Source organism: Thrips palmi, unplaced genomic scaffold (assembly GCF_012932325.1).
Source record: "Thrips palmi isolate BJ-2018 unplaced genomic scaffold, TpBJ-2018v1 HiC_scaffold_5, whole genome shotgun sequence".
In the NCBI taxonomy this organism is placed as follows: domain Eukaryota; kingdom Metazoa; phylum Arthropoda; class Insecta; order Thysanoptera; family Thripidae; genus Thrips; species Thrips palmi.
The window spans coordinates 6,728,813-6,742,774 of NW_023144632.1; the positions used below are offsets into that span (position 1 = coordinate 6,728,813).

Consider the following 13,962-nt stretch of genomic DNA (forward strand, 5'->3'; position numbering starts at 1 on the left):
TCTCTCTCTCTCTCTCTCTCTCTCTCTCTCTCTCTCTCTCTCTCTCTCTCTCTCTCTCTCTCTCTCTCTCTCTCTCCCCCTCTTTCTCTCTCTCTCTCTCTCTCTCTCTCTCTCTCCCCCTCTCTCTCTCTCTCTCTCTCTCTCCCCCAGCGGCGTGCATCCTGCTGCCGCGGCCTCCACTCCCTCGCCACTCCATTTTAATATCGCGACATTATGTATCGCCCGGGAGCGCTGGCTGGCTTTTCTAATTTCGAACAACATCAGTGCAAGCCTGGAGCGCGGCGCGTGGCGTGGGCCGAAGGGCGCCGCCGCCCTGGCCGCCTCGCCGCGCGGCAGAAAGAGGACCATCGCTTCGTTTCAATAATCGGAGCCTGCAACTTATCGGGGTTCGGCAAGAGTGCCGCGGGCTGGCGAGTCGGCGAGACCGAAACCGCACCGAAGGGACTCGCATAGGCTGCGGCTGCGACTCGCACAGAGCGGAGCGAAACCAAGCGTGGCCGGGCGAGGCGCTCCCAGTCAGGTCCGTCAGGTCCCACGCCACACGGCGCGCAGCTATGCGCAGCGTGCCCTGCCGGAGTGCCTGACGCTTGCCGGACTAGACGGTCCAGCCTGATCTTCTTCTTTCTCAAGGCCGCCTGGTGTGGCCGCCTGGCGTGGCCTGGTCGCCACCTGCGCCCCTTCCCCCCGGACCGGTCCAGGCCCCGGCGGCCTCCAGCCTCCGCCTCCGGGCGCCGCTCCAGCCCGGCGAGTAGGCAACCCATCTGGCGCCACTGGCTCGCCGCAGGCCGCGTGTCGCGAGCTAACTCCTAAGCCGCCCGAGAACGGGTGCGTGCCAGTCTAGCCACTCAGTGACCCCTGCCCCGCCCTGCCCCCACTCATCAACTCCTTCCTTTCCCACCGTCAGCATGCACTCGGGCCTCTGGGCGAGTCCGCCCTGAAAAAGCCTCGCAGTGTAGGGACGACCGTACTGGAGCCGAGACCGGCATTCGGGCAGGTTATTCGCCCAGGACTCGTATCTTCCTCGGACGCGGTGGGATGTGGGGCCGTCCAGCTAAAGGTGAAGGTCGGCCCGCGGTTGGCTGGGTGCCCCGCCCCTCCCCGCGCAGCAAGAGACTGTCCACGTGCTCAATACCACCTTAAGTGACAGTCACACACACACACACACACACAGACGCGCGCAGCGCCCGAAAATAACACACATTTCTCCGACATGCCTCGTTGTCCCGCGTTCCACTGTCTGTCTGTTGGCATGGTTTCCTGAGAGAACGCCGCCGTGGCGGAGAAAGGAAGAACGCACTTTTTGGCTTTTTAGGACTTTATTCGTCTACTCCTCCTTCCGGTACTGGCCGTCGTCGTCCTCCCTGAAGCCCGGCTGCGACCTGGCGTAGTCGATGGCGCGCTGGATCTCCTCGGGCACGGGCGGCGGCACGGGCAGGTGCGCGCCCTGGGCCTGGAAGCCGTTCTCGTCGGCGACGTAGTTGACGGTGTACACGGTGCCGTCGGCGTCCGCCCACGAGTACGAGCCCTGCACCGCGTTGGCCTCCTCTGGGGTGCCGGCGTTCCTCAGCTCGCCGCTCTCCGACGCCTGGATGGCGTTCTCGGTCTCGTAGCTGCGGGGCAGGCAGAGGGCGGTTCAAACCGAGGTTCAAACACTCGCCAGAGGCGACAGTGTGCGGTCACTGACTGCCCGACTCACCTGTACGAGTAGGTGCCGGGCAGGGCGAAGTCCTGCACCTGCTTCAGGATAACAATGGGCTGCTCCGGCGAGGACCGGGTGAGAGCGATGTTCACAGCGGGGGTGCTGCTTGACGAGGAGTATGTCTGCTGGCGACGGGCCTGCTGCTGGTACTGCTGCTGGTACTGCTGCTGCTGCTGCGGGAACTGGGGCGCGGCGGCGACGCAGGCCACGAGGGCGCACACGGCGAGGGCCTGACGACACGACATCCGACTTAGTTATCGTGCCATGACAAGACATCAGCGCGTAATGGGCGGTACAGCACTCTAATAACAAGCGCGCTCCTCGCTAACCAGCCCGCTTTTCCGCGGCCCGAGCGCCCCGGCCGCCACTGCACTGCTAATGCCGCGCCAGTCGAGTCAACTTTGAACACTGCCGTAGTGCCAACAGCCGAGAGCCGGCCGCACTTTACGGCTCGAGTTTGTAGCGACGCGGAGATCTCGGCGCGCTTAACACCTCACGGTCACTGAACACAGCTAGACACGACACTCACGGTGGTCTTCATGGCGCTGGCTTCTTGTTGCTCCCCGGGTGCTCAACAACGACTCACTGGTGCCCTCAATGCACCGCACAATGTTTTTATACGGGTGGGCCCGGCCTGATGGAGAGGGCACTGCAGGGGTACCGCCTTGCCGCCTTGCCGGCGTCGAATATACCCGTTGGTCCTTGAGGAATCGTTAGCCCGCCCAATAAGCAAGGAGGAGACCCTCCCCGACACACCCACACCGTCCGCAGCGTCTGCAGCGCCAAACACACTCACACACACACACACTCACACACACGGCCGCCCCTCCACTCGCACCTCAACTGCCGGCTCCCCTCCGGAGTGCCGTTTGGCGGCACATTGTGCAACAAATAGGGCTTTGTTTCGGCAGGTTGAGAGGCGAGTCGGTGCGCGCTGTAGGTTTGGTTCCGCGGGCCGCTAGGGCCTCCCTAAGCCCTGCCGATGCCGTGCCGCCGCGGGGCCGCGGGCACAACGCCGAGCGACGCGTTGAGCCCTCCTGCCAGGCACCGCGGCGCCCTATCCGAAGCGCCGCCAAGAAGCCAGGCAGCCAAAGCCAGAGATCCGAGCGTCGCCTCGCAGTCTTCCACTGCCGCTTCTGGTACGCAAACACGGAGAGAAAAGTGTCGCTGCTGGTGTCCCCCTTCGTTCCGCCGCTCTGCCCTGCGGCGTGTGACATGGCCCGACTGCCTACCTCCGGGACGCTACCTTTCTGAACCTTGCCTGTTTCCAGCAAACTACTCGCCGCCCCGCGGCACTCCCAAAGGATGAACACCAGGTGCCGGTGGTGATGCGCGAGGCGAGGCGGGTCATGGGCCACGGGGGCCACGGGGGCCACGGGGGCCACGGCCCGACACCCGGTCGCTGCCGCTCCTCGCCGCGCCTCGCCGTTCCGATGACGTGCTCCCCGAACGGCCCAAACCGCAATCCAACGGACAATGTCGCGCGGCTCAACTCATTTTTCTCTCTTCGCTTACTTTCATTTTCGTCCGTATCATTCCATTTTTTATTAACGAGTTTGAGTCCTTGCGTCACCGCGTCACGACATGGTATGAGATGTAAGAATTCTTTCTCCAATGAGGTGAAATAAACCCTCTCAAAATGGACCGTTTACATCGAAATAGGGATAACATAAGACTGGTTTCCTGTTTTTTTGGTTTTTTTTTCGATACATGAGGCATGAGACGTGCTTCACTGAGTGATACGAGTGCTAAAATAACAGGAAAAGTAACACACTCTAAATGTTGTACAGTGAAGATTCTCCATATTATGGCGAAAATGTTCCATATTATGGTGGTGCAGCTGACTTCATAACATACCATTGAGAATCCACTGCTGTACCTTATAGATATTTTGACGAATTTCGTTGGTATTGTGGAGAAAATGTGCAGCCTTTCACCGTAAGTCATTTACTGTGCACATCGGCAACTTTGGCCCATCCCGTAGGCTATTGCTCCAGATTGAAAAGTTGTCAAATTGGCTGTGCGCTTCTTTCCCTGGGTGCATAGGAAGGAAGAAGACGAGATGCTCCGCCGCGGCGCGGGACACACTGCTAGGGTCACGCAAAACCAAACCGGTCCGGGTGGCGCCGCCACTTGTCACACTGTGTGACTGTGTGCACGCCGCGCACGCCACGCACGCCCAAGGGCCTCTTGCGTCTAAAAGCAGCTAAAGAGCGCTGTCAATAAAAAGAGGAACACTCACAAAAAGACCGGGTGCACGCCAACTTCACGTATGCAGGATTCTTGCTGTCGCGTGTTTTTGTTTTTTGTCCATGGACGATGACTTTCAGATTTTTATAAGCAAATATTCGTCTGCTACAATGCTCAAAGAACTGCACAACACAGCACCGTTTTGTGCTGTAGCCAAGAAAGTATTTAATAAATAGCTAAACCATAGTAAAGTGAAATAAAATACATTATAATGAAGATAGTGAGCAAAATCAACTAAGACGGACCAGTTCTTCCGGCGACCCTCTCCGATTTGCCTGATTTTTTGTAGGCTTAATAACTAACTAAAGGAGAGTCTAAAGCCAAAATATTAGGTCCGACAAAAATTTATTGCCTGAGATATGGCCAACTTTAGTTTAACTTTTGGAGAAAAAACACGAATTTGGGTATTTTGGACTAATTTTACACTTTTCATAGTAGAGGTCTAAAATTTGGTCACTTTATGTAAAATTGGCCAAGGAACAAGAATATGACCTCAGATTTGACCTCCGAAGAATACCTGCAGAGTAAACCCCCCCAAACCCCCTAAAAACACCTAAAAAAACAGTTTTTTCTTGGGGTTTCTGGGAAAAATATGTGGACAAAAATTTCTGATGACCCCATCTTATAGAAAATGACGCGATGAATCGAATGAGACCACGCGCAGATTTTTATGTCAAACCGTTTAGGAGATATAGCGGTTCAAAGCATGCAAATTTTGCCATTTATTTTTTAAAAAATGTAGGTTTTGAGCATTGTTTGACGTTCTCTGCCTTCTTGGTGTGTGTGGGTGATCTTTTCGTGTGGAAAAAGACGCGCTGAATCGAATGAGACCACGCACAGAGTTGTATCTCAAACCGTTTAGGAGATATAGTGGTTTAAAGTATGGGCACGGGAGAGCTCCTACAAACACCCGACAAGGCAGGCCCGCCAAACACGCCTGTTGGGAGGGCGGAATACCGTGCCCATACTTTGTACCGCTATATCTCCTAAACGGTTTGAGATACAACTCTGTGCGTGGTCTCATTCGATTCAGCGCGTCTTTTTCCACAAGAAAAGATCACCCACACACACCAAGAAGGCAGAGAACGTCAAACAATGCTCAAAACCTACATTTTTTAAAAAATAAATGGCAAAATTTGCATGCTTTGAACCGCTATATCTCCTAAACGGTTTGACATAAAAATCTGCGCGTGGTCTCATTCGATTCATCGCGTCATTTTCTATAAGATGAGGTCATCAGAAATTTTTGTCCACATATTTTTCCCAGAAACCCCAAGAAAAAACTGTTTTTTTAGGTGTTTTTAGGGGGTTTGGGGGGGTTTACTCTGCAGGTATTCTTCGGAGGTCAAATCTGAGGTCATATTCTTGTTCCTTGGCCAATTTTACATAAAGTGACCAAATTTTAGACCTCTACTATGAAAAGTGTAAAATTAGTCCAAAATACCCAAATTCGTGTTTTTTCTCCAAAAGTTAAACTAAAGTTGGCCATATCTCAGGCAATAAATTTTTGTCGGACCTAATATTTTGGCTTTAGACTCTCCTTTAGTTAGTTATTAAGCCTACAAAAAATCAGGCAAATCGGAGAGGGTCGCCGGAAGAACTGGTCCGTCTTAGTTGATTTTGCTCAGAATAAAATATCTTTGACGCATTACTGAGCGAGGTGACAAGTACTTTTTAAACCGAACAATACATTTTTACGCCAAAAATAACCTAGGAAATGACGCCTATGTCCTGTTCGAAAATGGTGCTTCGCCTGCGATGACCCAGAGATGGGCTCGTAAAGGAGTGATCAGCACCCAAAAGGTATGCCACTCGACAACACTGTCAGCTGGCTGGACTCCAACTAGTGCTAGGGCCGCTGTCTCGCCCTTGGCGGGAGTGCCCCGGAGCACTTTTGTTCGGACAGCCTGCAGCATGTCGCGGCGAGAGTGTTGACCCGGGGCCTTACCAGCAGCACGCACTTGGTCACTGTTTCAGATTCACTTTCGGGTTCCGCCCCGCCCCGCCCCGCCCCGCCCCGCCCCGCCCCGCCCCGCCCCGCCCCGCCCCCCTCCCCTCCTCCGAACTGGAACTCTGCCCCGTCCTTGACACGCAAAGGACGCGGCGTTATCCCGCTGGAAGCACTCTCGAGCGGAAGCCGGTCTCACTGACACACTGTCAACAGCAAAAACAACAATAATAAAAGAGCATCATTCATGTTGAAGAGATCGGTCCGAAACGCAGCTAAAAATACCCTGGTCGAAAAATATATGAAGAATTTGGGGATTTGGAGTCATGAGTTCTCGTTGCAAGGGTCCCTGCTGCCGAGCTATGCCCGACTATGCCTCTAAGGTCACTTTTGTGACGTCGGGTTGGTCTCGCTTTGACAAGTGGCTTGCTTACCAGCACTGGCTTGGTGGTGCCATGACTTCTTTATGGTACTCTTGGCGCCTTTCGTTTCAAATAAAGGAGGGAAAAGAAATTTCAAGAGTGCAGAAAGGGCGATTCCTTTATGTGCCGGACCGGGTGGCTGAGGTGGAAGCGTTGCAAGTGCATTCGAATTACGCAGCGTGCAGTGCAGTCAGCCGGTGCCTGAAACGCCACTCGCCTAAACGCTCACATGAACAATGCATCACGTTATTACCAGGTGTAGTAGCTCGCGGTCAACGCTCCACGGTCAGGGCCAACTTAGAAAAAAAAGTGCCTTACGGCGAGTGCCACCTAAGAGGCCAGCCTGGACTCGGGGGTGGGGTGGGGGTGGGCCTGGCGCTGACCGGCCGGACCCCTCGGCGCCAGACTCCTGCATACGGCCGCCTGCTTATGGGGTTGAACGTGTTTTATTTTCGAACACTCTGCCCGCCTGCCCGTCGCCTGTCGCTCCGGGAGACGCTTTGGCGGAAAATAAAAAGGAACTAAGTCGACCGCGGATTCTGCTCGGGCTCGTATAAATATCGGGGGCCGGTCCCCGGACCGTCACTCGTCTCTCTCCGAGCAAAGCAAGCAGCATCATGAAGGTCCTGGTGAGTAGCGCGGCTCTCCAGCCTGGAGGACTCGACGTCCTCCTCCAGCACGCCCTTGCCGGCCTCCGCGGCCTCCGCTGCCTCCGCGGCCACCGGCGCAGCGCGCGGTGACGAATGGCCCTGCCCTAAAGGGCCGGCCGTCCTTCCTGACGGCCTCGAAGATGACGCGCTGATGCGCGACCCGGGCGCCTCGTGGCTCCGAAGGAGACAAATCGCAGAGTGGCCGGCATCACGCGTCGATTTGGCGGCCGGCACCTCGGCGACGACGGCCTGCACCTTGGCCGCCACACTCTATGACGGCGTGGTCTGCTTTGCAGATCCTCGCCGCCCTCTTCGCCGTGGCCGCCGCCAGGCCCGACGTCAGCCACCTGCTCGGCCAGCAGCACCACCACCACCACGTGCAGCAGGCCTACGTCAAGCCCCCCGCCATCCTCCGCCAGGTGCAGGAGACCTCCGAGCAGGGCGACTACAAGTACAGGTGAGCCGCCAAACGGGTCCGCCCGCCGCCACAGGCCGCCACTCAGCCAGCCTCAGCCAGCTCAGCCGCTGGCTCGGGCCGACCGCGCTCTAGTCGGCGCTAGCGCTAGCTTGCGTCAGGACAGATTCGTTTTCGGGAGAAATGGGGGCGGCTCGAGGGGCGGCTTCTCAGGACTCTCGGATTTTCAAGTCGAAATTTCAAAGCGACGGCACCTTGAGAGACTTTTCATGACGGTCATTCGGTCTAAAGAACGGATGAAAAAGTGGTCCTGTGACTGTTGGTCTAGGCCACGAGTCTTCCGGCCGTTACGTGTTGCGACTGGCGGGACCGCGGGACCATGGGACCATGCCATTGGCCAAGTCCGCTGTCATCGCATTCTGACCATAAAACGGGAGCGTCCCATCCCATCTCGTGGCGTGCCTTGCCGTGCCGTGGCGTGTCGCGTTATGCCGTGCCGTGCCGCGCCGTGCCGCGCCTCGCCGGGCCGTCGCGGCGGCGAGACGGTGACCTCCACATTTCCCGCAGAAACCCCGCGCAGATAATAATGAGGAAAAAGAAGAAGCGACCAGACTCGAAGATCGCCTCTCGCTGCGCGCGCCCGCACGCGGGTGTGCATGTGTCTTTGTGAGTGTGTTTGTTTGTGTGTGTGAAAGAGAAAGATGGGAGGAGGGGGCAGATAGGGGAGAAGGAGGGGGAGGAAGAGAGAGAGAATGAGAGAGAGAGAGAGAGAGAGAGAGAGAGAGAGAGAGAGAGAGAGAGAGAGAGAGAGAGAGAGAGAGAGAGAGAGAGAGAGAGACTGTCACGACGCGCAGCGACTTGTGGACCGTGACCCCGGACCGAGCGCCGAGCTGGCATCGCGGATCCAACTTGCCGCAGTGTTTCCACAGCCGTTAGCCATTTACTGTCTTTTCTCGCTCGCCGCGTTGGCTGGGGCTGGCTGGGGCCAACGTCTCACCCCGAGGAAAGAAAAAGGGGGTTCAGTCGGTGTCCAAACTTCTTCGCGCGCCCCCTAAAAATGTTTTTAGACTCACAGGGAGGACGCCGCCTGTGTGGGCTGTTTGTTGGTTTTGGGCAGGCCTCTTCCCGGCCCTCGTAATGATAATTATGCCAGTTCAAACAGAAGGCATTGAGCGGCTGACAGGCGTGGGCCGTTCCCGCCGTGTCCGCCCCTCCGAACCTCGACCTGCGCCCTGTTTCCCCTGTTTTCCGCGGAACGTGTTTTTCACGGCTCCCCCTGTTTGCCCCAGCTTCAAGACCGAGAACGGCATCGAGGCCACCGGCCAGGCTCTGCTCAAGAACGCCGGCAACAAGGACGAGGCCCTGGTCTCCGAGGGCAGCTACTCCTACGTCGGCGAGGACGGCCAGACCTACACCGTCAACTGGACCGCTGACGAGTACGGCTTCCGCGCCGCCGGCGCCCACATCCCCGAGATCCCCGAGGAGATCAGGAAGGGTCTGGAGCAGTCCGCCAACGAGCCCGAGGATGACGGCCAGTACCGCGAGGACCCCAACGCGTACGACCGCCCCCAGTTCCAGCAGCAGCAGCAGGTCTACAGGAGGTTCTAAGCGACCTCACCGCCCCCTCTCTACCCTCGTTACCACTCCCGACGCACTAGTCACGGCTGGAACGGCCGAGCTCGATCACCGGACCAGCCGATTGTGTTATCTATCGAAAAAAAAACCTACCGAATAAAATGAATGTTTGAATATCGAATTCTCTCCTCTTTATTCGCAATATCTTCAGTGAATCGCTCAAACTGTGAACTGATGAATTTACAGTCATCTCTGAAAACAGAGGCACATGGGCTGCCTTCGTGGTCTGGAGCCCCGTGTTGGTAGGCAATCCAAACGAACGCCACGCACCCACGTGTTGCTGTGTTGCCTACCCCGTCATTCACAGGCGCTATCCATCAAGCAGCAGCACTAGCACTCTACTTTATATTGTTTTCACTTTTCTTTTATCTGACAAAAATGCAAAAGATCATTTTTGTGAAATGAGAAATGCAATTTAAGTAGTTCTACTTATACCACACAAGTGGTGTTAATACTACTGCCCCGTTCTGTTTGGTTACGTCCGAGCTCGTAGCCCCGAGGGCCCTGCCATTGGACTGCCACGGGTCACAGCTGCTCCCACAGTCCACACACCTGCAGTGACCCCTCAGCAATAGGCAGCCCAACCGTCGCGGGAGTCACGCTGGGGACCACGCCGCGGCGCTGGCCGCGACCCGCGGGTGGGATGAGGCATTGTTAGTAACGGCTTATTACATCATCAGTGAAACATGTCTCCTGCTGAAATAGCCACCGCTCTCCGCGCTCTCCGACTTTCCTGATGATGATTAGCCTGACGAATCTCCGCCAATCCGTGCGTGGTTTCCAAATGGTACGCGCCCAACTCATGGGCGGTGGTGGAGTGAGTGCCCCACCGCTGCGCCGTGCGCTAGGCAGCCCATCGTGCACGCCTCGCGTGGAGGCGCAGCAGCCGCTGAGCCGACGACACTGATGCCTGACCGGTTCTGCCCGGGGATCCGGATTTCGGACGCCTGGAGAGGAGCCTCGGGGTAAAGGTCAGAGTTAAGTGTGGCTAATATATTCCGATAAAGAATGGCATTATTTCGGGGCTGTCACGTCTCCCTTGCCCCCGGCCCAGAAGAGCGATCGCCATAAACTGGCCAAACCGCGCAGGAGCTGACATTTGAAACGGATCCAGTGTCCTCCCGAGGGAGCATCGCGTGTTAACAGTGTTTATGGTTGCCGGAACACGCGCCGAGGAGCTAGACTGATTCCGAGCGGCGGCTCGTCGCTGCGGGACGCCCGGGAGTGCGAGAGAGACAAGAGAGCTCTGTTCGGAATCGGAATGAGCCTGCTGCGTAGAGACCGGCTGTCGTCAACGGAGTGTCCTGTTCCTGGAAAGGCCGATTCAAATCGAGTCCCTCGACCAGCACACTACTACCCCCCCCCCCCCCCCCGCGTCTTTGCAAGTCTGGTCTCAATCGGCAGCACTTTCAAGCAGTGTCATACTCGAGTTTCTTTTTATTCTCTCTCTAATTTGGAATTGAATTTTTTTTTCTATTTCTGTATGTTGCATTTTTGGAAGGATCCGGCGTGACGGGTGTTCAAAACGAAGCATCTTTGTTTGTACTTATGGTTTATTGTGACAAGGTACTTCGGAGCTCTTACAACAAAAATTGGTAGGCGAGTACACAGTACTCAGGTTCGCAAATGAATATCATTTGTGGCGGTAACACAGGCGATCGTAGCGTGACAAGTTTCTTAGAACTGCTGGTCGAACTGCTGGGGGTTGGCAGCGTTGAACTCCAGGGAGCGCTGGATCTCGGCGGGGATCTCGGGGGCGACGGGAAGGTGGGCGCCGGAGGCACGGTAGCCGTTCTCGTCGGCGACCCACTGGACGGTGTAGACCTGGCCGTCGGGGCCAGTGTAGGAGTAGGAGCCCTGGGCGCTCTTGGCCTCGTCCTTGGAGCCGGCGTTCTTGAGGACGGCCTCCTCCTGGACCTGGATGCCGTTCTCGGTCTCGAAGGCGTACTTGTAGTCGCCGAGGCCGCTGTTGTCCTGGACCTGGCGGAGGATGGCGATGGGCTTCTGGTACTGGGCGGGGAAGGAGTCGAAGGAGCGGACGACGGGGGCGGCGACCTCGTGGTGGTGGTGGTGGTGCTGGTGCTGGGCGCCGAACAGGTGGGACACGTCGGCGGCGGCGGCGGCCACGAGGGCGAGGACGATCTGCCAATGAAAACGCCTTGTTAGAGGATTGAAAGCACGCCGCGTCGGACGCCATTTTGGCGGATGCAACAGATGCACTTTGGCACGGCTTCCAATTAAGAGACCGGCGTCCCACTGGACCAGCCGGCGGCGCCACGGTGCGGCGGGGAGGGGGAGAGGAGCGTCTTCGCTGCCAAGGCCGTCTGGAGGCCGCGCGGGCCGCGGCGGGTCCTTGCACCGCGGTGCCGCGGCCGAGCAGCAGGTCGGGCAGAGTGCTTCCCGGTGCAAGGGTCACGCCCGGCCACGTCCCGGACGGCGGCACATCTTTATCCATTTTCGGAAGCACGCCTGGGCGCGCTACGCCTGGGCCACCGTTTACACTGAATCACTATCATGTAGATTTGCGCGCATAGCTCTGCTCGGAATCGGGTATACGTTTTAAATTGCACGAATCTGTGCGGTAGCTCAGCTCAAAAATGTGCTTTTGTCATGCAGCACCTTGTTCGCCAATTCACGCATTTCACTCGTATACTCAATTTCGTGCAGAGCTATGGTTCAAAAACAATGACATGGTAATTCAATTTGTAAAATGAACGAGACGTTTTTAAGTGAAGTCGAGCGTCTTGAGATGGCAGAATGATCAAGAGCACTAAGTTTTCCAAAACGAATGAGATTGCAAATTGCCATAAATTGACACACATCTCTCGAAATTTCCGGTGACCTGCGAATTGGAACTTGCGCTCACTGCTACATCAAATCAAGTTTGTCTTCAAGGCGGGTATTTGGGTCGGGAGCACGCTTTTCCTATAAGACATCCGGGGTTGGGACTCGAGACGCAGTGATCCTGGCCGCCTCGTCGAAGAGCTCCGTGGAGGCCGCCAGCAGGCCTTGTCACTCACCAGGACCTTCATGATGAGAGGAGGGATGTGGCCGGTGCTGGGACTCGTCACAGACTGTGCAGTCCCCACTCTGGCGCTGCCTTTTATACGTCCGGCGGGTCGGCGGGTCGCCCGGGGCCACGGCGGGGCAGGGCAGGGGCACGCAGTGGCCGGCCGCCCAACTTTGATTCATTCCAGACCGAGGAGTGCCAGTGACCAGTCCGAAAGACCCCTGGTTCCCATGGAATCCCATCAAGACATCCGTTGGACGCCGCGTTTCCCCACGAGAAGCGCGATGGAAATTGATTCAAACCCATAGAGTCCCCAAGTCATCACGGGATTTTTGGGCTGGTTGGCGGCAGCAGTTAGCCCGTGACTTCGTAAAATGAGCCGTTTCTTTCAAACTTGCTCGTGGATGTACACAAGGTGTCGAGTCGCGCATGTCAGGACCAATAAAGTGCTGCGTTCATGAAAAATATCCTTGCATAGCAGAGATACTCTGCCCGCGTCCGAAGAGCGCAATGACACTCCGTGTGACAGCGCCCCGCGCGCCCTGTGTGCAAAGGGACGCAAAGGGGCGCGCGGCTCGGCTCGCAACAAGTGCAGACCAATACCGTCGAGCTATTTTTATTTGGCCGGGCGAAGTGGGGCAAAGCAGGGCGAAGCGGGACGAAGCGGGACGAAGCGGGGCGAAGCGGGGCGAAGCAGGGCGAAGCGGGACGAAGCGGGACGAAGCGGTGCGAAGCGGGGCGAAGCGCGGCAATGCCGGGCGATGCCGGGCGAAGCGGGACGAAGCGGGGCGAAGCGTACGGCAGCCAGCCTAGTATCTGATCGGGAAAAACAGGCGGGGTCACCATGCAGGGCGGCAGTGCGGCGCGGGCCGTGCGTCGTCTGCTCCACGTGAGCGGCACGACATATTCTTCTGCCAAACAATCGGAATTCGATTGGGGCGAGGGCGGTGGGCCCGCAGCGCGGCGCAGCACGACTGCCATAGGCGGGGCCACGACCACTGCTCGGGCGCCACAGACAGTCAGGACCGGGGGGCGACACTTCGAAGCCGTTTAATGTACTCTACATTTAAAAAAAAAACTCAAAAACTCCAATAGGTAAAATTCAAAGAAAAATGAAACAGTCCAGAACGTGTAGAAATTAACAGACACAATGCACCCGAAACGATTAAAAGATGAAACTGCCGAGGGTGAACAATAAAATTTAAGTTTTTTCCAACATGAGCTTTGGCTGGGTGGTCTTGATAGACTATGCATCAGGTTAGAAATATTAACACTGGTATGCGAGATCTCTGCGATAGTGGAACACAGCAGCCGTCGCCCAGGCGGCCGATGTCTCTCTCGTTCTTTTTCGCCACCGCTAATACAGCCATAGAGGTTCGGCTCATGGACGGTGGCTAAAGAGTCCACCGCGCCGGCCGGTAGCGAGCTGTGCGTGTTAACAGATCAGAAAACATTGAAATAAAAACGAAACTAGAGACGGGGGCGGTGAAAACCGCTTTGCAGTGTACCATCACGCGCTCGCTCGGCGCCGTCGAGCGGGAAGTTGACAAACGGAATTGCCTCTCTGCAAGGGGCACATACAGGTAATTAAAACAAACTCTTTTCGCTGCGTGGACGGGGTGTCGGGGTTTGTTTTGTTTGCACGGCTTCTCCTCGTCTAGGCCGTGATTAGCGCCGCAAAGCCGCGGAGACTTAAACGCTAGTGTAGAACGGGGGAAAAAAGTGTGTAAGTGCACAGTGGTTTGCTGGCGATCGAGTTCACCGCCAGACTCTTCGCCACTTGCTCGCGCCACCGTGCCACCGCGCGCGTCGCCCACCGCAAAGGGTCTGGACGCTTCCTGGTTCACCTTCCCGGCGTGTGAGTTATGGCGAGTGGCCAAACAAAACGAAACAGAATCGAAACAAGTGGGTCTTCTGCCCGGCCGCCTCATCT

General features: G+C 56.7%; 3 protein-coding genes across 3 annotated transcripts; 1 reads left to right on the forward strand and 2 right to left on the reverse strand.

Annotated features, from left to right (window-relative positions):
• Nucleotides 1-1,304: 1,304 nt before the first annotated feature.
• Nucleotides 1,305-2,344, reverse strand: LOC117650585 (cuticle protein CP14.6-like). Its single transcript, XM_034394115.1, has 3 exons — nt 2,229-2,344; nt 1,697-1,929; nt 1,305-1,610 (listed from the first exon to the last, which is right to left on the reverse strand). The coding sequence occupies exons 1-3, from the start codon at nt 2,238-2,240 to the stop codon at nt 1,325-1,327; spliced, it is 531 nt and encodes a 176-aa protein (XP_034250006.1). The 5' UTR covers nt 2,241-2,344; the 3' UTR covers nt 1,305-1,324.
• A 4,532-nt stretch (nt 2,345-6,876) lies between these two features.
• LOC117650511 (cuticle protein CP14.6-like) lies at nt 6,877-9,140 on the forward strand. The gene is made up of 3 exons (XM_034393994.1): nt 6,877-6,948; nt 7,266-7,426; nt 8,674-9,140. Exons 1-3 carry the CDS (start codon nt 6,937-6,939, stop codon nt 8,990-8,992), a joined length of 492 nt encoding a protein of 163 aa, XP_034249885.1. The 5' UTR covers nt 6,877-6,936; the 3' UTR covers nt 8,993-9,140.
• A 1,414-nt stretch (nt 9,141-10,554) lies between these two features.
• Nucleotides 10,555-12,061, reverse strand: LOC117650463 (cuticle protein CP14.6-like). Its single transcript, XM_034393918.1, has 2 exons — nt 12,040-12,061; nt 10,555-11,161 (listed from the first exon to the last, which is right to left on the reverse strand). The coding sequence occupies exons 1-2, from the start codon at nt 12,049-12,051 to the stop codon at nt 10,697-10,699; spliced, it is 477 nt and encodes a 158-aa protein (XP_034249809.1). The 5' UTR covers nt 12,052-12,061; the 3' UTR covers nt 10,555-10,696.
• Nucleotides 12,062-13,962: the final 1,901 nt, after the last annotated feature.